The 22,485-nt window shown below is 37.7% G+C and overlaps 5 protein-coding genes across 6 annotated transcripts; 3 read left to right on the forward strand and 2 right to left on the reverse strand.

The window, feature by feature from the left end:
- Window positions 1-2,852: 2,852 nt before the first annotated feature.
- LOC145219714 (SCAN domain-containing protein 3-like) lies at window positions 2,853-3,374 on the reverse strand. Its single transcript, XM_080087037.1, has one exon. It carries the CDS (start codon window positions 3,372-3,374, stop codon window positions 2,853-2,855), a length of 522 nt encoding a protein of 173 aa, XP_079943163.1.
- A 279-nt stretch (window positions 3,375-3,653) lies between these two features.
- Window positions 3,654-4,628, reverse strand: LOC145219715 (zinc finger BED domain-containing protein 5-like). Its single transcript, XM_080087038.1, has one exon. The coding sequence runs from the start codon at window positions 4,626-4,628 to the stop codon at window positions 3,654-3,656; it is 975 nt and encodes a 324-aa protein (XP_079943164.1).
- A 4,476-nt stretch (window positions 4,629-9,104) lies between these two features.
- On the forward strand, window positions 9,105-10,901 carry LOC145219716 (zinc finger BED domain-containing protein 5-like). Its single transcript, XM_080087039.1, has 3 exons — window positions 9,105-9,989; window positions 10,106-10,478; window positions 10,582-10,901. Exons 1-3 carry the CDS (start codon window positions 9,105-9,107, stop codon window positions 10,899-10,901), a joined length of 1,578 nt encoding a protein of 525 aa, XP_079943165.1.
- A 2,943-nt stretch (window positions 10,902-13,844) lies between these two features.
- Window positions 13,845-15,254, forward strand: LOC145220067 (uncharacterized). 2 transcript variants are annotated; one of them, XM_080087365.1, is made up of 3 exons: window positions 13,845-14,221; window positions 14,292-14,448; window positions 14,852-15,254. In XM_080087365.1, the coding sequence occupies exons 1-3, from the start codon at window positions 13,932-13,934 to the stop codon at window positions 14,864-14,866; spliced, it is 462 nt and encodes a 153-aa protein (XP_079943491.1). In that variant the 5' UTR covers window positions 13,845-13,931; the 3' UTR covers window positions 14,867-15,254. The 2 variants fall into 2 exon arrangements, with proteins under 2 accessions (XP_079943491.1, XP_079943490.1); XM_080087364.1 differs by having other exon boundaries at window positions 14,292-15,254.
- A 3,754-nt stretch (window positions 15,255-19,008) lies between these two features.
- Window positions 19,009-19,881, forward strand: LOC145219717 (uncharacterized). Its single transcript, XM_080087040.1, has 4 exons — window positions 19,009-19,345; window positions 19,409-19,456; window positions 19,518-19,643; window positions 19,700-19,881. The coding sequence occupies exons 1-4, from the start codon at window positions 19,318-19,320 to the stop codon at window positions 19,879-19,881; spliced, it is 384 nt and encodes a 127-aa protein (XP_079943166.1). The 5' UTR covers window positions 19,009-19,317.
- The last annotated feature ends 2,604 nt before the right edge of the window (window positions 19,882-22,485 follow it).

Raw genomic sequence — 22,485 nt, forward strand, 5'->3', positions numbered from 1 at the left:
CACGAGGTGCTGCCCGTCATAACGACCTATCAAAACCTTTCCAAAATAAAACACTGTTCGGACCGATCGAATTTTATGAAAATTACAGCATTTATTAATGAGGTGCACAACTATGTTTGTACAAAATTTCATTAACTACCTATTTGTCTAACAAAAGTTATAGAAGTTCAAACTGCACACCTTATCGACGGCTATCTCCAAAGCTAATGTGCGAAAAAAGAAGCTTGTATGAGTTTATATATTTACTATACACTGCTTTAGTTAACACGCTATACACTTCCAATGTTTGTCATTGAGAGCATCATAATAAACTTTTCTGTCATTCCTAGGCAGTTGGTGTGAAATCATCTGTTGCAATCGTCGCATCCAATATGTTGAAAAAGGTTAACGTAAGTTATAATTTAAAATATAATAAAGACAGTTATTTCAGAAACATACGTACCCAGAATCCAATTTCGGGATCTTCCGTTTTCCCACACTCGCAACAAATATTCTGGCGATTTTCTAATTCAACAAAATGCAACAGGTATTTTAATTTGCTCGGTTAAATATGCTTAAAAACTATTTTTCAAACTTGTTGCATTGAGGATTCGAACGCCGTATTCTTCCCTTAAATTCTCCAGTTTTTGCTGAGTCGCTTTAAACATTAGGTTTGCGCTTTTGGCACTGCAGATTTCTTCAGCAAACTGAAATTAAATTCGGAATTAAACAGCTCGCACTGACACAGCACTCACCTCTACACTTCGATTCTGTGCTTAATTAAATTTCTACTGCAGTGTCAGAATTGTCGAATTTGTAGTTTTTTTACACAATTAACTCAATTAATTAACTTCTAGGCATTGTAAAAAAAATAAAATCAGGTAATTTGTCAGAAGTAAAATGCCTTTGTTTTCTGTACAAAAATTTATACTGTGAAACAATATTTAGTGGAAGCCTGTACAAAAAGGTGGAGAAGTCTCCGAGATAAGTTAACTAAGGAGAAAAAGGCCAAAGATCAACGAAGTGGATAAGGTGCAGGCAGCAAACGTCCATGGGAATGCTTTGAGAATATGACATTTTTAGATGGCCGTCTTCGACATAGATGTATGTGTGACCCTAATGTTAAGTACAGTTTACTAGCGACATTCAAAGTTTAACTGGTTTGAAGTTAAATCAGTTTAAGTCAAATAGCTGATGACCTAAAAACAAGTTGAAATAAACCATTTGTTTTTAGAACTGTACACAACATGCCTACACCCATTCTGGATTTAACAAGCTCCAGTAGTGAAGATGCCCAATTAGACTCTTGTGGTGAGAAAAAGTTGTTTTGTATTCATTAGATAAACCTGTTTAGTAAACCATTTAAATTTTGATGAAGGAACTGAAAAGCATATGCATTTACTTCCATACGTGATATTGTAGTTCTGTATTTGATATATTTCATCAGTGTATAAAATCCCTACAACAAGTCAAACCTAGTATGATTACAGATGCTGAATTTGTTGCATTAGATTAGATTGTGAAGATACAGCTGAACCTGTGCAGACTAAAAAACAAAAAAGAGCAACACTTTGAAGTAAGTTATGTTGTGATGTGACAAACTAAAAGTGTAGTTTCTACAAATTACAACAAGCATATTTCAAACTACTGGACATCATATGGTTTATTTATCAAATGTTTCAGAAACAACTGTTCACACTTAAAGAAAAAAATGAGGCCACTTTCAAAGTGACCACCAATAGCAGTGAAGGTGAGAGCGAAGCAACTCAATTTGGAAAGTTGGTTGGAATCAAATTAGGTCAGCTACCTCAAGATAAAGCTGATCAAGCCATGGCCCAAAATTTTCAATATTAAATCGGAATAAAACAAGCACAAGCAACGAAGGTGTGTTTGACATTTTGTTGTATATAAATGAGATTTACAACTGTATAAACATGTAAGTTCAGGTAGGGATAGCAATTTATCTATTTACAACACTGTTTTGCCATTCAAGCTTTCCCTAGGATGACTGGAAGTAATCTTGAAATCTATCGCGCATTTGGGAGGCAGATTGAGTGTAATTATTTGAACCAAGTTTACCGACCCATCGGCAGCAAGCTGCTTTCCTCGTTATCATGGCGCCAACCTCCAGGTATTATATTACCGTCGACTTCACGATCCACGTAAGATGGTGAACAATATGAAAGCTCAGTTTCATCCTCATTTTTGCGCTCTTGGAGATAATTGTGAAGAGAGCAAGCGGCCTTAGTTATCAACACAGCCTTGTTTACGTTGGCAACAATCGGGCGTTTGAAAATCCTCCACCTTGATGTTAGAATTCCCAATGATTTTCTATAACTCGCCTAGCCCGGGACAGTCGGTAGTTGAATACGCGTTTGTCATTCGGCAACAAGCGACATCATGTTATTTTTTAAGTGGAAATGCAGCGTCTTCAACAAAGCAGTACGGAACCTTTGTTGTGGTATGAGGTATGCATTCTGGTGGCGGAAATGGAAGTGCGTTGTTTAAAAATTCTCTTCCAAATTTAGAGTTAGCAATCACTCCTCCATCACTGTGTCTGCCCGAATCCCCAATATCGAAAACAGAAAATCTGTAATCTCGGTTAAAATACAACAACACAATGCTCAAGTATCCCTTATAATTGTAGAACTCCGACCCTGACATTGGAGGGGCTTGTATCATCACATGCTTGCCATCTATGGCAGTGGTTCCCGACCTTTTTTTCAAGCGACCCATATTTATGAAAAAAATCGATTTGGTAAAATCTTGCGACCCAAACTATGCTGACGAATAGGAAAACATGTTGTGAAATTTGTATGATGACAAAAATAAATTCCTAAAACATTTATTTGTCAAATCATATCATAATCACATTAATGAGAAAGCTGTGCTTGCTTGTCGTCTGTAAGTTTCTGAAATCGTGGCGTTACTTTACTCAGGCACAGTCCCAGGTCAGCTTCAATTTCCAACCGATTTCGATGCTTGGTTTTTAACACACACATCGCACTAAATCCAGTCTCACAAAGCCAAGTTGTAGCGAATGGAATTAGTTTTTGGATTACAAACTTTGAAACCCTCGGATATACTTTGTACATCGAAGCCCAAAAGTGAATATTTGCAGAATCTTTTGGGTATTTTTCTTTGAAGGAAGTAAAAGAAATACGAGTGGTTGCTTCCGCCGTCATTTCCAAATATTCTTCTGCAACATGAAGGGGTAGTTGGGGCAGATGGCTGACAGCAAATGCATCAATTATCCAATCATTTTTATTAGTTGGGGTCGGGGTTTCGCCATAATAATCCACGAACTTTTGGGCGAGCTGTTCCAGGTGTCCGATTATGATTTGCTTAATATCAATTTCTTTATCACAAATATACTGTGTTAGGTTATGGAACATATCGTACTCATCTCTGGTCACATAGCTTTTCCACAGAAGGAGTTTTTTCTAGTAAGCACCAACTTTAGCAGCGTGGTCAATTACTGTAAAACCAGGACCTTGCATTGATAAATTCAGGCTGTTCAGAGATTCAAATATATCGGCAAGATAAGCAATCTTTGCATTAAAATCTTCTTGACAAAATTTTTCAGCTAATTCCACAGATTTCTGTTGCCTCAGGAAGATAGCAATTTCTTCTCTGAGATCACAAACTCGCTTTAGAACATGACCCCTTGATAGCTATCGCACCTCCGTGTGCAGCAGTTGTACTTTATGATCAGCATCCATGTCGGCGCACAAAGACGAAAATAAACGCTGATTTAAAGGCCTTGCTGTAATAAAGTTCACGCATTTTACAACGGAAATTAACACTTCGTGCAATTCTTGCGATAACTTTTTTGCAGCAAGGGCCTCTCTGTGGAGAAAACAGTGTGTCCATTCAGCATTTGGTGCTTTGTCTTTGATTCGTTTTACTACTCCAGACTTGTAGCCAGTGCATGCAGCTGCACCGTCAGTGCAAATTCCAGCCAATTTATCCCAAGGAATGGAGTACTTTTTAAAGAAGTCGCCAAGGCATTGAAAAATATCCTCAACCTTTGTGTGCAATTTTAATGTTTTGCAAAATAACAAATCTTCTGATACAGCTGGATTGTTTATGTAGCGAATAAAGACAGAAAGCTGGGCAAGACCTACAATGTCAGTTGATTCATCCAACTGAATGGAATAAAATGGCGACTGTTTCACTTGAATTAGAATCTGTTCAAGAACATCATCAGACATGGCTTCTACTCGTCTTTTCACTGTGTTGTTTGATAAAGAGATTGCATTCAATTTTTTACTTTCTTTCTCACCAATCATTATTTTTACAACTTCTTTCATAACTGGCATTAACAAATCCTCACCAATAGTATGGGGGTTTTTCTCCTTTGCAATTTGGTAGGAAGCAACATATGAAGAGTAAACAGCTAATTTATTTTTTTCTGTGAATGCTGTCATAACATTTCTCTCGCTTTGAAACAATTTTAACTTGCGCTCAAAAAATGCAACAGGCTTGTTTGCACAATTTGGATGGTTCGTCTCTAAATGGCGTTGCAATTTGTTTTTCTTCATTGATTCTGCAGAGAGAACTTTCAGACATATAATACACTTCGGTTTACCATCCAATTCTGTAAAACCAAGTTTTATAAAATCTTCATTGTAAGGTCGTTTTGCCATTTTGTCTGAAGTCTGCAAAGAAGTATTCAGGAATAAAAGGTTGATGTCGCCTGTTTGTTGGTAAGTGCTCTTGTTGCCTGTTTGTTCACAATTGCACTATTCCGTAATAACCACAAGACAATGCACTGTCTGCGTCAAAAGTCTAATGCTTGAAAGGGGAAATCATGTTGTTACGTGTAATGATTGTGTTGTATTAAAGCTGTTGACCTGTTGCTAATGGTGATGTGGTCCATCTTTGTCGGCCAGATGCAACAAACGCGGAAACCGAAACACCGAAAAAAATGAATTGGCAAGAATGAATAGAGATATTCTATTTTATTTCTATTTTATATTAAATAAGCCGATGATAACTGCAACATCTGAGAAGCTTCAAAAGCTGGTAACAACGGTTAAAGAAAAAAGTGTGAAATTGAAATGACTTAAATGAGAATAAAACAAAATTTATGGTGATCGTCAAACAAGCAGGACTACGCAAATGCAACATTCTGGTTTCAGACAAATTAATCAACAAACCCGAGGGTTAAGATGGCTAGATTTTTCTAGCCTTCGCCTTGCCATATGGTGGTGAATGCTTGGTGACTTCGGCTGATTCGGTATGACGCCTTCAATGGGCCTGGCAAACTCGAGGGTTTAGATATCTTACTTGCAGACGATGGTCGGAGCAAATATATGAGTAAAGCTAGTATTGCGCAGGCGAAAAATAGCTTCATTAACCTCATGACAATAAACTAAACATAAGTACTCGTGTAACAGTCCTTAAGAGTTATGTTTTGCCAGTTCTGCTCTATGGTTGCGACAGTTGGACTTTCACTAAGGACTTGATTGACAACCTAATTGCGGCTAAGATTTCTCAGCAGAATGCAACAAATCTCATATACCTCCCACAAAACCAATCAAGATGTATTAACACAAACAAATGAGCAAAGATCACTGTCAAGTACAATAAATCGTCGATGACTCAAGCTTTTTCGTGTCATAACAAGACAACAAAAACAAGAATATATAATCTCACGTGGCAAAGTAATTGTTAAACGTATCAACTCAAGGACTTTTTAGCCATTAAAGCAGGGGTGGGCAACCTGCGGCCCTTTGATTAAAGTTGTGCGGCCCGCAGAGGCACTTGGATTTCAAATGATATGGCAAACAAGTCCAAATTATTATATTAATTTTAGCAGATTAGTGCACCCGGTGCTATTTTTCTGCGACATGACAATATGCTGCAAGAATTAAATGCGAATTTTACTTGTAGCAAGGCATTTTTGGTATGCAACGAAGTAAAATCACATTGTTTTATATAAAGGTGCGGCCCATGATCTAATCATCGCAATAGTATTAATACCAAATTTGGCCCCACAGTGAAAAAGGTTGCCCACCCCTGCATTAAAGTCAACAACATTTTTGAAACCGCAAGAAATAGACACATTTGAAGAAATCAGTGTTTCATGGCAGCCGAAGCCTTGTTCAGGCATGGCACTCGAAAATGGTGATTTTATTTCGTTTCGGTATAAAACACTGACTGCAGGAGTTCTGGTAAAACGTGATCCGAAGTGTGTTAAACGTGTGTGACTGTTACCAGCTATTCTCGAAAGGAGGAAGCGCTTTTCGACCGTTTGTGTTTTTTTTCTTCAGTTATTTGTGTTGTGTGGGACATGTTCACAAAAAAACAAGCGACCCAGAAGAATGATCAGGCGACCCAACTTTGGGTCGCGACCCATAGGTTGGGAACCACTGATCTATGGCACCTAAGCACATAGGAAAGTTCCATTGTTGATGGCTGCGCCAGTCCTCCTGTGTGTTGGGCATTTTTAAATACGTCGGCTCAAGTACTTGCAAAGCACTTCGCACGTTTTCTTTTACAATGGCGCAAGGTTGACCGTCCAACGCGGTAATTAAAAGCAATGGTCTGCTGTGAATCCCCAGTAGCTAAAAATCTGCGTTACAAAAACTCTTAGTTTGAACAATCAACCATGTATGGGTTGCCGAAAGTACACACCCGGCTTACCAATGAGGCCCATTTTGGCATCCAATGGCAGTTTTAAATACTCCTGTGCTTCCTGGCTTTCCGACAATCTGTCCTTTCTTCGCCAGCATCCAACGCGAATCACAGACTCGTTCGTCTTTACATCTGCAATACAAGAAGAGATGGAATTGGGCAACTTCCATATGGTAACTTTTGACGTTAAAAGTCTGTTCACTAACATACCGTTAGATTTTACGGTCAAGCTTATTCCAGACACTGTGTTTGCTGACCAAGTCACTGATTTTAAAGGTTTTAATAGGTCTCGCCTTAAAAACTGCTTACATGGCCTTGCAAAACGACCACTTTTCAGTTTAACGGTGAGCTATACAAGCAGATCGATGGGGTGGCAATGGGCTCAGCTCCGATGATGGCAGATGTCCTCATGAACTATGTCATCACCACAGCGACTGAAAGAAAAAAAATTAAATCAAATTTTCATGTGAAGGATAGACAACCTCACCTGTTGCGGTCAGGCGTTGTCTACCGCCTAAAATGCTCGTGTGGTGCAACATATGTCGGTCAAACCCGGCGTAACCTTTGCACCAGGATTAAGGAACACCAAGTGGACGTCAAATCGATCGTGTGCGCCCACCTGCAGAGCAATCCAACACACAAGGTGGATTTCAACAACCCCGAGGTACTGGCTTCGTCAAAAGATTTTACCCGCCTGCTGAATTTAGAATCACTCAACATTCAGGAAGACAGCCCCGAGCTCAATGTAGACCAAAATTCGACCCCATTGTACCTTTTTAACACGTGAATTTCATCGCCGTTATTTTAACCTGCCTTTTGCGCTTGTGTTTATTGCCTTTTTACTGCTTTTACGCGCTGCTTGATTTCAGATTTATCAATTTGAGAATGACACAAGTTGATGTCGAAACGTCATGCTTTATACAAATGTATTGACTTGTTTGTTTCTGGTTTGAAGTATTTTTAGCCATAAAAAAGTACGCAAACTTGCACAAATTTGTAGGCATTCTCCACTAAAAACGATAAATAGCAAGTGTACGTCAAAGAGGCGTTGGGCAACGAACTTCAGATGCCGTTGGATTGCAAAACTAGGTGGAACAGTTTGTTAAGCATGCTACAAACATACTTAAGAATAAAATATCAAGTTTTGAACGCTTCCATTGATTTTCAAATTGACGTCAAAGCCAAGCCCGTCGAATAGGCTTTAAAACCAATTTCGACTCGGGATGCCACGTTGATGACAGCTGATAGTGCCTTGGGGTTTATTTTCTCTTAACTTAAAGATCAACCTGCGCAAATTTGTCAAGAGGTACTGTCGGCTGTCAAAGGTCGATTGACTCAAAGACGTAACAATGTTACTCTTGGGCTGTTAAAATTTTTGCGCAATTCTCACCTTCAACATGACCAAGTTGAGACAGGTATTTTCGCTTTGCCTGACGACGACGTTTTAATATCCAATACGAAATCGTATCTGTCAAAGCTCTTTCCAGATGAAGCGTCATCAGCAAGCCAAGAAATACTGCCAAGCGAAGAAGCTTCTACCAGTAGATCATGGGGAAAAAGTCTTACTAAATATGTTTCCACAACCTACTCCAAGCAAGTTGGAAGTCGCATTATCAGCACATAAAAGAAAATCAAGGCATTCCAAGGCACTGGCTATCTCACATTTAACCTCGAAATTCTCTACGAGTTTCCGCCTACGATTATGGAATCTGAAAGAGCATTTTCTTCCGCTGGATACTTTGCGACAAAATCGCCTAAAACGTATTTCAAAACAAACTAAACATTCATGTCACCATTTCACGATTTTCGATTGTATTAATTTGTTTTTATTAAGTGTGAATTTTCAATTGTAGTGTTTTCCTTGCAGTGCATAATACAAATATCCACATCCTAATTGTAAATAACATTCTAAACCAGCGGTTCCTAAACTGGGGTCCGCGGACCAACTGGGGTCCGTACAGCAGTTTCAGAGGGTCCGCGAAAGGAAATAGTCTTTTAAGCAGAGGATTTTTAACACTTAGGCTTTAGCAAATGTTTTAAACGTTATCCCATGTTTAAACAATATCTGTCATCATTATTGGTCTTTTGTTATGCTTTATTATTCGATAACCTCGCATGTTTTAGGTTTTCTCTTATGACATCATAAAGCATATATTATGCTGTACTACCTGCAATCAGTGAATCGTTCGCATTAGTTAGAAAGGAGTTTCATTAGAAAGAATCGTGACTGCGCTAGTGTACCACGAGATGTAGATGTAGTAGCAGAGATGTAGGTTGCATTTAGTAGATAGAAGAGTTACTGTCAAGTGGCCTTAATCTTTGTCGTCGGAACCATTCATACTTCTTGTAAAAAGCAGAGCTTGGCTCCTTTGCAAAAATTAGCTCCTGCATATTTTCAGCTATTGAATTTAGTCCTATTTATCATTTTTTATTAATGTTTTTCAGTAAATTATATTATTGGCATTGTAAGATTATTATTATAAATGCCTCCTAATAAGAAATTCAAATATGATGATTCATTTATCCAATTTGGGTTTATCGTGATAAACTCTGGTGGAGAAGAAAAACCACAGTGCGTTTTGTGCCATAATGTTTTGGAAAGCTCTTCACTAAAGCCATGCAAGTTGAAGAGGCACTTGGAAACGAACCATTCTAGTCTGCAACATAAAGGTGTAGATTTCTTCCAACGTCAAGGTCAAACTTTAAAAAATTTCAGGTTGGATGGCACAGGAATGTTTTTCAAGGAAAATGTAGCTGGTTTGAAAGCTTCTTATGAGGTTTCAAGAGAAATAGCCATTGCAAAAAAGCCACACACTATCGGAGAACAGTTAATTTTACCCTGCTGCAAAATTATAATGTCAAACCTTCTGGGAAATTCTGAACTTGAAAAACTGAAACAAGTGTCCCTATCAAACAATAGTGTTATGAGGCGAATAGCTGACATGTCAAATAACATTCTGTTACAAGTCGTATCAAAGATGTACAATTCAAAGTTTAAATTTTTTTCAATCCAACTTGACGAAACAACAGACGTTGCTAATCTAGCTCAACTTTGCGTATATGTGCGTTACGTACATGAAAAACAATTGGAAGACGAATTCTTGTTCTGCGAACCTCTGGACACAACTACAAAGGCAAAAGATATATTCAACAAAGTTGACAGATTTTTTCGGCTCTATGATCTACGATGGGAGCACGTAATTGGTGTTTGCACTGATGGTGCTCCAGCAATGCTGGGATGTCGCTCTGGTTTCCAGACTCTGGTCAAAGAAAAGTCCCCAAATGCAATTGGAACGCACTGCATTCTCCACCGTCAAGCACTAATGGTGAAAACGATGCCCGATAAGTTGTCATGCGTTCTTACCACTGTAATTAAAGCAGTGAATTTTATAAAAGCAAATGCATTTAATTCCCGTCTTTTTCAAGAATTGTGCAAAGAAAGTGATTCTGCATTTCAAAATCTTTTGCTTGATACACATGTCAGATGGCTGTCAAAGGGAAAAGTTCTGAAAAGAGTCTTCCTTTTAAGAAAGAAATACAGGAGTTTCTGAGGGACCGGAAACCCGAACTACACAGTACCTTTACTGACAATAGTTTTTTGATGCTTCTTGCCTTTTCTGTTGACATTTTTGAATCTGTCAACTTCGTAAACCTTGCTCTGCAAGGAAAAGAAATAAACGCTCTTCACTCCCATGAAAAGTTGACAGCTTTTAATACGAAAATAGTGATGTGGCGTTCCAAATTGGAAAAGAAAAACTTTGCCCCCTTTCCAGAGCTTGATCAATTTTTAGATGACAACGAACTTGAAGCAAATGATGATATTATTGAAGTGATGAAACAACACATGTTCATTCTCAGTGAAGAAATATTACATTATTTTCCAAATTTACAGGAATTTGACAAATTGCATCTTTTCATTAACACCCCCATTTACACTCAAGTTGAACGATTTACCTTCAGAATCGAATGAAATTCAAGAAGAGTTTATTGATATGATCAACGATGGTGGCGCAAAACTTCTTCACCGAGATATGAGCTGCAGTGACTTTTGGATAGAAATGGGACAGTCTTATCCAAATCTTTCCAAGATGGCTCTAAAAGTCCTCGTTCCTTTTGTAACCACCTATGAGTGTGAGGCAGCCTTTTCCACTCTACTCAATATAAAAAACAAATACCGACATCGACTGGATGTTGTACACGACATGAGAGTTGCGCTATCCAAAACCAAACCAAACATTGATGAGTTAATTGCAGCAAAACAAGTGCACCCATCCCATTAAAGTTTAATGGTTAAACGCTCATAGTATTTAATGGTTTTTGCTTTTTCTTTCATTTGTGTGGTTTTTGCGTGTTTTCTTATAGCATTCTTTGATTTTTATTGGGCCGCGAAATATCAAAATAACTGCGAAGGGTCCGTCAGGCAAAATTTTTAAAAAAGTTTGGGAACCGCTGTTCTAAACGATGTATTCTATATACACCAGTACCTTGGCAGTAATGTTTATGATTAAACTAGTTTTAGAAAGTTTAGAAGTAGCCTACGGCCGATAACGTTAAAATAAAACGCGATGTTCAGCCATTTATACGCACCTAAACTGAGCAACACAACGGTAATTTTTTTTTTAATTACCAAACGTTTTTTGAAAGTTTGTGGTGTTACTGGGCAAATATAAGCCACGATAATTGTTTTGAGAAATTATGCGCCAAGTTTAGTCGCCGCAATGGGGTGAAATGCCCGAAATTAATTTTTAATTTTTTTGTCGAGAATCCCGGGAAATAAAGGAACCCTAAGGAGAGTGATGATGTACTGGTTTGTGCGTGGCAAGACACAAGACGGCTAACTGCTTTTGTCCAATGTACGTCGATCTGAAGTGTCAGAAAAAAAAATTAGATGAGAGGGATGAGTTGAATACAACAAGTACATGGGTGGAGTCGACAAAATTGACCAAAGGCTGCAAACTTCTACATATTTCCATATCGATCGCGGAAATGGTATATGCGACTATTTGACAACATTTGGAACATTGCAATTATTATAGCTAACGTAATTAACTGCAGCTTCCAACCTACACCCTAAGCGCGAAACGTTCAGGAAGGCAGTCTGGGGAGAGTTTGGACAGGCTGATTCCTATGGAATATTTTGATGAACTCGGAAAGGTGGAGGGTTCTTCTTGTTCAAACTATGTTGTTTGTAGGTCAGGTCATCGCAAGGTGTCCGTCAGGAGGGCAAAGACGAACAACAAATGCTTGCGGTGTGATGTCCCAATATGTGCAGTGCCATGTTTTTTAGTAGGTACCACAAGCTTAACGATTACAAAAAGAGCCATTTTGATGCCTAAGTATTGGTTAAACTGTCACTGTAAATATTATACGTTTGTATATCATTCCATTTCTTCATGTTTCTGTAACCTGTGATTTGTAATAGTACCTTATATTTGTTTTTGTCATATTGTTTCCTTATGTCTATGAAGCAGTGTTTTTTGGGTCTGTAATGTTTGATACACTTTCTAAAAAAACTCATAATAAAGTACCCTGCAGTTACTGTTTTAATAATACTGTTACAAATATGTTTTATGTTTACAAAGAAAGTGATCTTTCAGTTTTGTTGATTTATCAAGACGCCTCGGGTATGAAGTTGAGAAGTTGTTGTCCTAGATCAGTGGTTCTCAACCTTTTTTCTTTCGTGGCCCACTTTCATTGCACAAAAATTCTGTGGCCCAGTATATTTTTATGAAAGAAAGAAAGAACTATAAAGTAGGTTCAGAACAAAAAAACTGCAGGACATATTTCAAACTGATAATAAGTTCAAAATAAGTTAATGCAAAAAATCATAAAACAGCACTTTCAGTTATGACTGAATAATTGGACAATTGATATGCTGCTATTGTAATCACAAAGTAGTGATTACATCATAAACATATGGGGTTGCAGAAACTTAAAGTAACTTTATACTGTAATAGAACAAAAAATAAATAATAGAATAATTAATTTTCCATTATTCTTGTAAAATTGAGTGTAGTGACACAAATGAAAATTCTTAAAAAAAGCTTTCTATTTAATTGGTCTGTGGCCCAATCAAAATGCTTCCATGGCCCACTGGTTGAGAACCGCTGTCCTAGATGCAAAAGTCCACACTCGCAGATTATTGTCGTTTAGATCGCCAGGTCGCTTAGTACACTACAATAAAGCTAAAAATATTTTTTTACGACAGCAGGATTCAAATTTGGGTCCCAGTCGGACAGCATCATGCAACGTCGATCAATAGCGAAACGTCCAACTTGGATGTACGAGAGAAATCCGACGATATTGGCAAATCCGTCGCTGAAGCAGGGCTGCCACTGAGAATTTTACGTAATCCAAAGGTTTACTGAAAAACCCCAAGATCATATAATCGAGTTAATTATACACACTTTCATTTCTAAACCCATGGCCTTTGTGCATAATGGGCGTTCGTTTTTTTGCAAAAAATGTAATTCGATGTCAATCGTAACTCTGGCACTTGCATTATAAATATTCATTAGTTTAATGTATCACGCTACTAGCTTAAAAACGTCGTTACTTGCTTTAAAACCGTCCCTTGGCTGCTGTAAATTGCTACAAAACCGGAAAAAATAATGCAAAAGGATTTTTTTATCCTGTGTTAGGCCTATTATATTGCTTAAAACGTGCATACAGTGCAGATAAAGGCATTGTAACAACAGTAATAACATCAAAAATAGCCCAGTACAGGCTTGGTTTGCTAGTTAGGACCTGGCAGAGTCTCAAACGTTCAAGAAAGGGAAGGGGAGGGTGGGAGAAAAGTAAGAAATAGTTTAAAAAAGGTTCAGTATCTAATTACTTCATTGTGTTTGTTGCAGTTTCGAGAAAGTGCGAGAAAAAGGCGGTGAGATCCTACAGTTAAAAAAACTTGTTTTGTGTGTGTTTGATAGTTTTTTTTACATAAATAAATTAGTTGATTAATACAGAAGTTAATTTGCAGGTTTCTTCCCTTCAAAAAATTTGTTGAACTGTAAAAGTAAGTGATTTTTTTAAAAACAAAATTCATGAGAAAGTATATTTACACATAAGTTTATATGTTTGTAGGCAGAACATGATACCAAAAAGTTCCAGGTAAGCTGCAAGATGGCAAAACTGTTATCTTTCTAACTACATTATGTGATGTATGTATTTACCGCTAGATGTCGTCCCTGAGTTATGACGTCACGTTTCGTATATAACCATGTACCGCGTCTTAAACGTGGCAGTCAATACAGGTAACCGCTTAAACGTGTGTGCGTTCATGACATGGTGTCAGAAGTGGTTTTTCAAATAAAATGGAAGGTTCGTTCTCACTGCCGGAAGCTATGCAATGGAGTGGCAATGTGTCACAAAACTGGGTTAAGTTTATTAGGGGATTTAGGCTTTATTTGACAGCTGTTGGTTATGACGGAAAGGCTGCAAAAGTTAAAACATCTATGTTGCTCCACGTGTTGGGAGAGCAAGGTCAAACCATCCACTCAACATTTAAATTTGAAGAAGGACAAGAAATGCACTTTGAAACTGTGGTCAATGCCTTCGAAAGCTACTGTTGTCCGAGGAAGAATATCACCAGCGAGCGATACAGGTTTTTTTCTAGAAATCAAAATGATGGTGAAAGAATAGATGTTTTTATAACCGATTTAAAAAAACTGCAGATTCTGTGCCTTGCGACATGACGTCAGAGCGTGTCCTGCCTGGGGAAGGCGATGCTTGAAGTGTGGTGGAAGAAACCACTTCGCTCGATGTTGCAGTGCAGCTAATCACCCGCAAGCGCAACGCGCGGATACAATTCAGACGTACAACATGCAATCTGTAAGTACTACTAGTTCACCAAAAGATTGGCTTGTTGACATTTTTGTGCTTTCATGTACACTTCGTTTTAAGATAGATACGGGAGCCCAAGTTAATATTTTGTCACGGAATGATTTTCAAAAACTTCAGGAACGTCCATATGTTTCTTCTACTAATATTCGATTGATCTCATATACTGGCCACCATATTCCAGTTTGTGGGACAATTAGTTTAACACTTCAATACAGAGAGCAATCATTTACTCTACCATTTGTTGTTGTGGAGATTAATGCATTGCCTATTATAGGATTAAATGGAGCAGTAACTCTTGGCCTAATAAATAGACTGGAACCGATTGTCAGTGACGAACAAAATTTTCTGTCCAGCTTTTCAGATTTATTTCAAGGGTTGGGTTGTGTTCCAGGTTGTCACCGAATAAAGACCGATAGCAGAGTTTGTCCCGTAGTCCGTCCCAGCAGAAAAATTCCATTTGCACTTAAAAACAAACTACAACAGGAGCTACAAAGAATGGAAAGCATGCAAGTAATCAAAAGAATAGAAGAACCAACTAAGTGGGTGAACTCTCTTGTCATAGTAGAAAAAAAAACGGAAAACTAAGAGTTTGCTTAGATCCGCGAGATTTAAACAAAGCAATTTTGCGTGAGCATTTCTGTCTTCCGACTAGAGAAGAAATTATTAGTCAATTTTCAAATGCTAAAGTATTTTCTAAACTCGACGCTTTGTCTGGGTTTTGGCAAGTAAAGTTGGATGAAGATAGTTCTAAGCTTTGTACGTTTAACACTCCGTTTGGACGGTATAGATTTTTGCGCATGCCGTTCGGCATTTGTTCTGCGCCAGAAGTGTTTCACAAGTTGGTGTACATGATGTTTGAACACATGAACGGCGTTGTAACGTCTATGGACGATATTGTGGTTTGGGGTTCAACTAAGCAGGAACATGACATGAGGCTTAAAAATGTGTTAACGGTTTTGCAACGCAATAATCTGAAACTCAATAAGGAAAAATGTGTGTTCGGTGTAGACAAGATTACTTTTCTTGGTGAAGTTGTTAGTGCTTCAGGTGTTCAACCTGATCCAAATAAAGTTCATGCAATAGAGCAACTAAAGCGTCCTCAGTCTAAGGGTGACTTGCTGAAATTTTTGGGAATGGTCACGTACCTAGGTCGTTTCATTTCCGACTTGTCTACTAAAACATATTCTTTGCGTTTGTTATTGCATAAACGAAGCAACTACTTAAAAAAGCTCACGCCAGTGTACAGGATTTTAACAAAAGTTTGTTAATATTTAGGAGTGCTCCTCTCCTTTGCGGAAAATCGCCTGCACAGCTTCTCATGGGTCGGCAAATCAGACACACGATGCCCCTGGATATCGAAAAGTTAAAAAGTTCAACTTGCCGTCCGTTTGGAAAAGAAAGAAAACAACAAAAGAAGTATTATGACAGGGGAACAAGAAACATGCTGCAATTACAAGTGAACACTCCTGTAAAACTTTACAATACCCAAAACAAACTATGGGATCAACAGGGAACGATAGAAAAACAGTTATCTCATCGCTCTTATCTTGTAAACACTAGTGATGGTGTATTATATCGGCGTAATCGTGTTCATTTACGTCCATTGAATGTTATTGTGAATTCTTACCCTTCGAGACGTCAGTTAAGTTCAATTTAAACGTAGGGAAGTTGTGATGTATGTATTTACCGCTAGATGTCGTCCCTGAGTTATGACGTCACGTTTCGTATATAACCGTGTACCGCGTCTTAAACGTGGCAGTCAATACAGGTAACCGCTTAAACGTGTGTGCGTTCATGACACATTATGCACTATATTGTTTGCAGATGGCCATTAAAAAATAAGTTTTTTTTTAAAGTAAGGCCAATTGGTATCTTTATGCAATATTTAAAGAATAGAATGTTGTAACGGTACTAATGACACCACTCTGTTTAGAAATTAGAACAGCGTCAAGTTGATAGAAATGTAAGTTCCACAGGTTGTTTGACAAATACCCAACAAGTGCAAAACAAAGACGTACCCATGTATGTTTTTCTAACGAAAGTTTAATTCAACATTACAATGATGCACACGGGAGACAAGTAAAAATCGAAACACATCAGTTCGTAACTGAGGCGGATTTCTACCAGCGAAAAGAATGCTTGGAAAATGACCACAGCACAAAATTTATTACTGCCAGGTCAACAAAAAGATCACAGCATTTTGAACGATTTATTATGATTGTAACCGCTCAGGCAATTTTTTAAGATGCACAGCCTTCATGATAAACTGCAAGCACATAGTATAATATATGTTGAATATTGCCTTTATCACACTGGGGGTACCTTTGGCCTCTTTCTGAAAACATGAAAAATCTTATTTACGAGGAGATGTCATCCGGGGTACAACCTGCAAAATTCGAGACAGTTTTGTGGAGATAAGTCGCTTACACAAAGAGCTATTTGCAACATACAAAGTTGTTCTAACACAAAAAATGTAGAGAAGCACTTTGACGACACCAACAGTGTTGACGTTTTGGTGATAGAATTGAAATCGAGCACTTACGATCCCACCATCGCATATAAATCACAGGGTTGTATAAGACTTTATTTTAGGCTTACAAACAAAAATTTTAGTAACACATGCTACAAAGTTCGGAAACAACGTTATTTGCATTGACTCGGCACATGGAACAACTAAGTACAAATTCCTGTTTGACCTTCTTACCACTTTGATGGTCATCGACGATTTTGGGGAAGCCATTCCGGTTCTATGAATCATTTCAAATCGTGAAGACGCGGAAATTCTTGTTTTTTTTGGAAGCTCGAAGAAAAAGATGCGGTGACGTACAGTATTCAGTTTTTATGAGACATTTAGCTAACAGTTTTTACAATGCCTGGACTTACGTTTTTTCTTTACCATTAAATCCCTCGTACTGCAACTGGCATGTTGACAAATGCTGGCAAAAATATTCTCAAGCTTACTCCAGATGTTGACACTCAGTTATCAATTTACGCCTATTTAAAAATGATGCAATACGAAAAAAAGAACCAGAATTTCGCAAATTACTTCATGTGCCATATTTGTTTTCTTCATAAGCACCGGATTATGTTGAGTAAACTACACCATTCAGGAAAAGTACCGTTTATGGGCTACCTGTTCCACAACACAATGTATGTAGAGTATTTTTAAAAAGTACTAAAAACAGTTTATTTTAAATATGAAGCAAAATAGAAGCGTGGACAATCTTCTGGCAACTGTCTTTAAATTTGCTCGTCACAAATGTTTGGAAATGTTTATTAAAGTGGGAATAGCTCAGAGAACCGAAACCGTCACAAACTAGCTGGAACCATGACTAGTATTCATTTTGTGGAAACAGTAACTAACAAATGTGACCATGGTTACAAGGTAAAATGTTCCATCTGCAACATATGCGTCCACATGTACAATTGTACTTGTCCTGACTTCCTAATTCACACTGTTGCATGTAAACACATACATGCTGTTTATATGCATCGCACCCATGGTGTTAACAGAGCACAGGTCGAACATAGGCGCTCAGCAGTTTCGTCCAACGACGTCTTTGCTGTTCTACCGAGCGCCCACTCCACCAGAGCGTCGCGACATTCTCCTCATCCCAGCGACAATAGTAAATTTAAACAAATCCTTGTCAAAACTATATCCGCTAAGAAACCGTCGTTGTCAAAACTAAAAATTACCAAGCAAATGGAGCATATTTAATTTCTAGTTTGCGAGTAACAAGAGGAAAAAAATAAAAAAATTTACCAGTCAGCCAATGTCATCTATTTCCTTACCTTACTAGACCCACATCCTGGTATCGCCGACAGAAAAAGATTGCACCTAACCAGCACTTTCAGCCTCAAATTAGGTTTAAATCAACATGCAAAACAAAACGAACTCCCCCCCCCCCCACAAAAACAGTCTTTTACCACGTTTACATGTCCGTGAATAGACTAGGCCTAATTACTAGGACTAAACTTGGGCCTAGCCTACTTTATGGGCCAAAAAGCCGTTGCGTTTACATGTCATGTGCGCAATGGTGCGTGACCGGATTGGCGAGTTTCCCGCGACACGGTTTATTGGTTTTAAAGTCTGGGGTCTGCATGCAAGTATCAGAGCACCACGATCACAGGCGTTCGTGGCAGTTAATTATCCATATGAGCATTGTTGTAGGTTTTCGGAAAATTTAGCTTTTAAAGTTCACCATTTGAACCTGTCGATCAGGTAATAGTTTTTTGTACAAGACGTGAAATGTTAAGGCAAGTTTTTTTTTTATGGTTTAACATATGTGTCATGTTATAGCTACATTTTAGTGCAAAAATGAGTAAGTCAGGCAAAATTAGGTGGTCAAAAAATCAAGTTTTTGATTTAATAAACATTGCTAAAGATATGAAGTTGGTAGACAAATCAGACAAGACCTCGATAAGAAACAAAACAGTGATGGAAAAGGCAGGAGAGGCAATGATGCAAAGAGGTCACAACTTTAATATGTATGACAAAGAAACTTACCTACTGCTATAAATGTTTACATATATTGTTTATGTCCTTAATGCCATTTTAGAGAACAAATTCGGCGCAAATGGAAAATGTTAAAATCAGAATATCATAAAGTTAAAGCAGACTTGGGGACATCAGGCCATTCTTCAAAAGCATTACACTGGCCGTTTTTTGATGCAATGGATGAGTTGTTTGCCATGCGTCCTCGTTCATTGGTAGGTGCATGTATATATGATAGCTATCAAGTTTTAAATGCCCCATACATGTGTGTTTTGTTTGACATTTTTTAGTCATCCAGTCAGTCATATGGATTTGAATCATCCGATAAGGAACCACTACCTCAAACCTTGGAAGAACTTGATATGACTGATTGTACCCAAACTCCAACTGGTATAATGTATAGTAGTGTAAAAATTTGGTACAATTACATCATACTTCCATGTTTCTGCACAGACCATTTATCAGAAGACATGAATATATCAGCTTTACTGCAGGAAGCAGGTGAAAGCAAAGTATTGGTGAAAGTATAAATAAGGTTTGAATGTTATATATCATGTGGCAGAGAATACCAGTTCAACAGCTCAATCAGAGGATACATCAGAGTCGGAGAATTTACTTTCTAGCTCAGCAACACAATTAATGGATGAGGAACAAGTGATACAAACACCATCACCAGGCACTATTTCAGGTATATATTTCTTTCATTTATTACTATTTTTGTTTCTAATACCAATATTTTTAAAGGTACCTCCAGTCGTGCACAAGGCAGACAGTCTCTTGCTGCACAAAATATTGAAATAGGGAGAGAAATGGTGCGGCTTATTAAGGAGGGACAAGAACGGGATGCACAAATGTGGAATACTTTGCTTGGTGCACTTACCAGCATGACACAAAGTTTTGCTGCCCGTGGCAACCCTAATCCATAGATGTTGGTTTACCACCAAATTATTATTTGACAGTTTATGTTTTAGCAACAGAAACATATGTATACATAATAAACATGTGCTCATGAGATGCGTTTTTCTATTTTATTAGCCAAAACCACAAAACAGTTTTGTCAGCAGTTTATTAGTAGGATAAAATAAGCCAAAACCTCTTAACCATTAACTTCATGTTGTTGAAAGATGAAATCAGCAATAGTTTGTCGGATTGAATTATCAATTGGTGTTTCGGAATGCACTGTGCTGGGTACAGGATATACATAAGCACTACTATCTCTGGGTACAGGACTTTGAGTTTCTTCGCATAAGTTGTGCAAAATACAACAAGTTCCCACAATTAATGGTACATCTTTAGTTTTAATATCTAGTTGGCGCTTTAAGATTCTCCAGCGTGCTTTAAGTCTTCCAAAGGCATTTTCAACAACAATGCGCACACTGCTGTGGTGAAAATTAAACAGCTCTTGCTTGTCAGAAAGTGAAGCACCTGAATATGGCCTCATCAGCCATGGGAGCAGAGGATATGCAGCATCCCCAACAATCATCAGTGGCACATTTTTGTCATTAATTTGAAGAACACCCTAATAAAAAGCCACATAAAATACTGTGCAATTTTTTTAGCATAAAGCTATTATAACACTATGCAAATGTGAGAACTATATTTTTTAAATTCACATCAATTTTACCTTAGGTAGTTGGGCTGAATTTTTGTACAGGTTTGACTTTTTTAAAACTGCAGCATCATGTTCACACCCTGGGCACTTAATTGAAACATCTCGAAATCTAAAAAGAGACAATTATACTCCAATTGTATTTGTTACAGTATACATTTGGTTTGCAACATACCTGTATTGGTTATCAACAACAGCTTGTAACACCATTGATGGAAATCGTTTTCTGTTTATATAATCTCTTAGGCCTTCTTTAGGGGCTAGAATAGCAATGTGACATCCATCAATGGCACCAAATACTTGGGGAAAACCACATTTTTGAAAATTTTGATTTGCCATTTGTTGTGCCTCTGCATCATCCGGTAAGAAAATAAATTCATGTCGCCTTTTGACCAAAGCCCTGCAAAAACTACACAACAGGTTTGTACAAAAACACCATCACAGACATTACCCACCTCAGTACATAACGATGGACAGTAGACTTGTGAACACCAAAAGTATTACCTACAACCCTGTATTCACATGATGATGCTAACTTGTATAGAGCTATGGCTACTCTCATTTCCAATGAAATAGGTTGCCTAACCCATTTTTCATCTGGTTGATAAAAACAAGTAAGATGACATATAAAAAAACACAATCATTACATACACTAAAATATAAACTTTACCTGGCTTCATGTCATCCCTTAACATGTTAACTAAACGGTTAAAGGTGGGTTCTCTGATTCTAAAGTTTTCAATCCATTCACTATCTGAAAATGATTTGAAAACCTTCGACCACCAGTTGGTTGACCTATAATTTACCACATTGTGAAAAGAATAAAATTATTTTTTGTGACAACTTTAGGTTCTGCCTATTACCTGTCACGCATCCAAAACCTTCTTGCTGGTTGTTGAAACCGTAAGACGTGTGTAATCATGATTTGCTCTTTTCTTCTTCTCTGCCTTGATTTTAAGAGCATTGCACACAAGAGCATATACAACAAAATACATTTGTATATTATTATAATATTCTTTCTCATGTTCAAACAGCTTGTTTAGACAAAACTAGATGATTGTGACTCTTATTTCACCACCTTGCTTACAAAAGTAATACGTGAGAAAACACAATTGTAAGCTCACAGCACTAGTAGGAATAAAATAACCACCTAACTATAACTGATACTACTTGCGACAAGTAGATCACATATCTGCTCCGGCTAGCATAAAACTTGAAAGCAGTTTAAAATTGGCAACTTCCACAATCCACAGACGACAATCGCCTCCAAACCTCATTTTGTATGTGCACACTTTAATTAGTTAGCAAAATTTAAAAATAATCAAGATTCGCTTATTAAATTTTCACAGAAAAGAATCAAGAAGGTGAATGAAACAAAACAGACACTTTTTTTGGCTAGGCCTAAACGCTTTAGTCCACCGGGTTTTGTAGGCCCAAAAAATCGTCGGTTTGGTCCTTGTAATTTTGCTGAGTCATGGTTCGATGACCATATTTGGAAAGTTAGGCCTAGTACTAGGCCCAAAATTTTGACATGTAAACGCAGTATTTGATTGCCAACAAAAAAAAGATAGAGGGGTTCAGCTACGAATATTTGATCTATTTGTTTCCAAGAAGATGACGGCTAAATGGAAGCAGTCAAATTAAGTGGAATGAGTGTTCTTCCTGTGGATGCTGGGTGCATGAAAATTGCGAAATCAATTCCTCTGATAAAAACAAGTATATTTGCCGCGTTTGCCTTAAAGTTGTTAGTTTTGGCATTTTGCAGTTTTGTTAGTTTGGGCCGTAATTTCTCAATTTGTTTTTATTTTATTTGTTTGCATTACGCACAAAACAGCTAATGGTAATTTAATGGTTACGGCTAACCAACGTACCAAACTTTGATCGGTTCATGATTTAAATTACTCAACTGACCGTGACTGTA

Source organism: Phallusia mammillata, chromosome 3 (assembly GCF_965637545.1).
Source record: "Phallusia mammillata chromosome 3, kaPhaMamm4.hap1.1, whole genome shotgun sequence".
Lineage (NCBI taxonomy): Eukaryota > Metazoa > Chordata > Ascidiacea > Phlebobranchia > Ascidiidae > Phallusia > Phallusia mammillata.

Bases quoted from the DNA above. Each gene is read 5' to 3' on its own strand.
- LOC145219714 (XM_080087037.1), bottom strand. From the start codon at position 3,374: ATGTTCCATAACCTAACACAGTATATTTGTGATAAAGAAATTGATATT.
- LOC145219715 (XM_080087038.1), bottom strand. From the start codon at position 4,628: ATGGCAAAACGACCTTACAATGAAGATTTTATAAAACTTGGTTTTACA.
- LOC145219716 (XM_080087039.1), top strand. From the start codon at position 9,105: ATGCCTCCTAATAAGAAATTCAAATATGATGATTCATTTATCCAATTT. The intron at 9,990-10,105 runs GTAATTAAAGCA...TACACATGTCAG, and splicing joins TGTCATGCGTTCTTACCACT to ATGGCTGTCAAAGGGAAAAG. The intron at 10,479-10,581 runs GTGAAGAAATAT...ATTTACCTTCAG, and splicing joins ACAACACATGTTCATTCTCA to AATCGAATGAAATTCAAGAA.
- LOC145220067 (XM_080087364.1), top strand. From the start codon at position 13,932: ATGGAAGGTTCGTTCTCACTGCCGGAAGCTATGCAATGGAGTGGCAAT. The intron at 14,222-14,291 runs GTTTTTTTCTAG...AAAAAACTGCAG, and splicing joins ATCACCAGCGAGCGATACAG to ATTCTGTGCCTTGCGACATG.
- LOC145219717 (XM_080087040.1), top strand. From the start codon at position 19,318: ATGACTGATTGTACCCAAACTCCAACTG. The intron at 19,346-19,408 runs GTATAATGTATA...GTTTCTGCACAG, and splicing joins TTGTACCCAAACTCCAACTG to ACCATTTATCAGAAGACATG. The intron at 19,644-19,699 runs GTATATATTTCT...ATATTTTTAAAG, and splicing joins ATCACCAGGCACTATTTCAG to GTACCTCCAGTCGTGCACAA.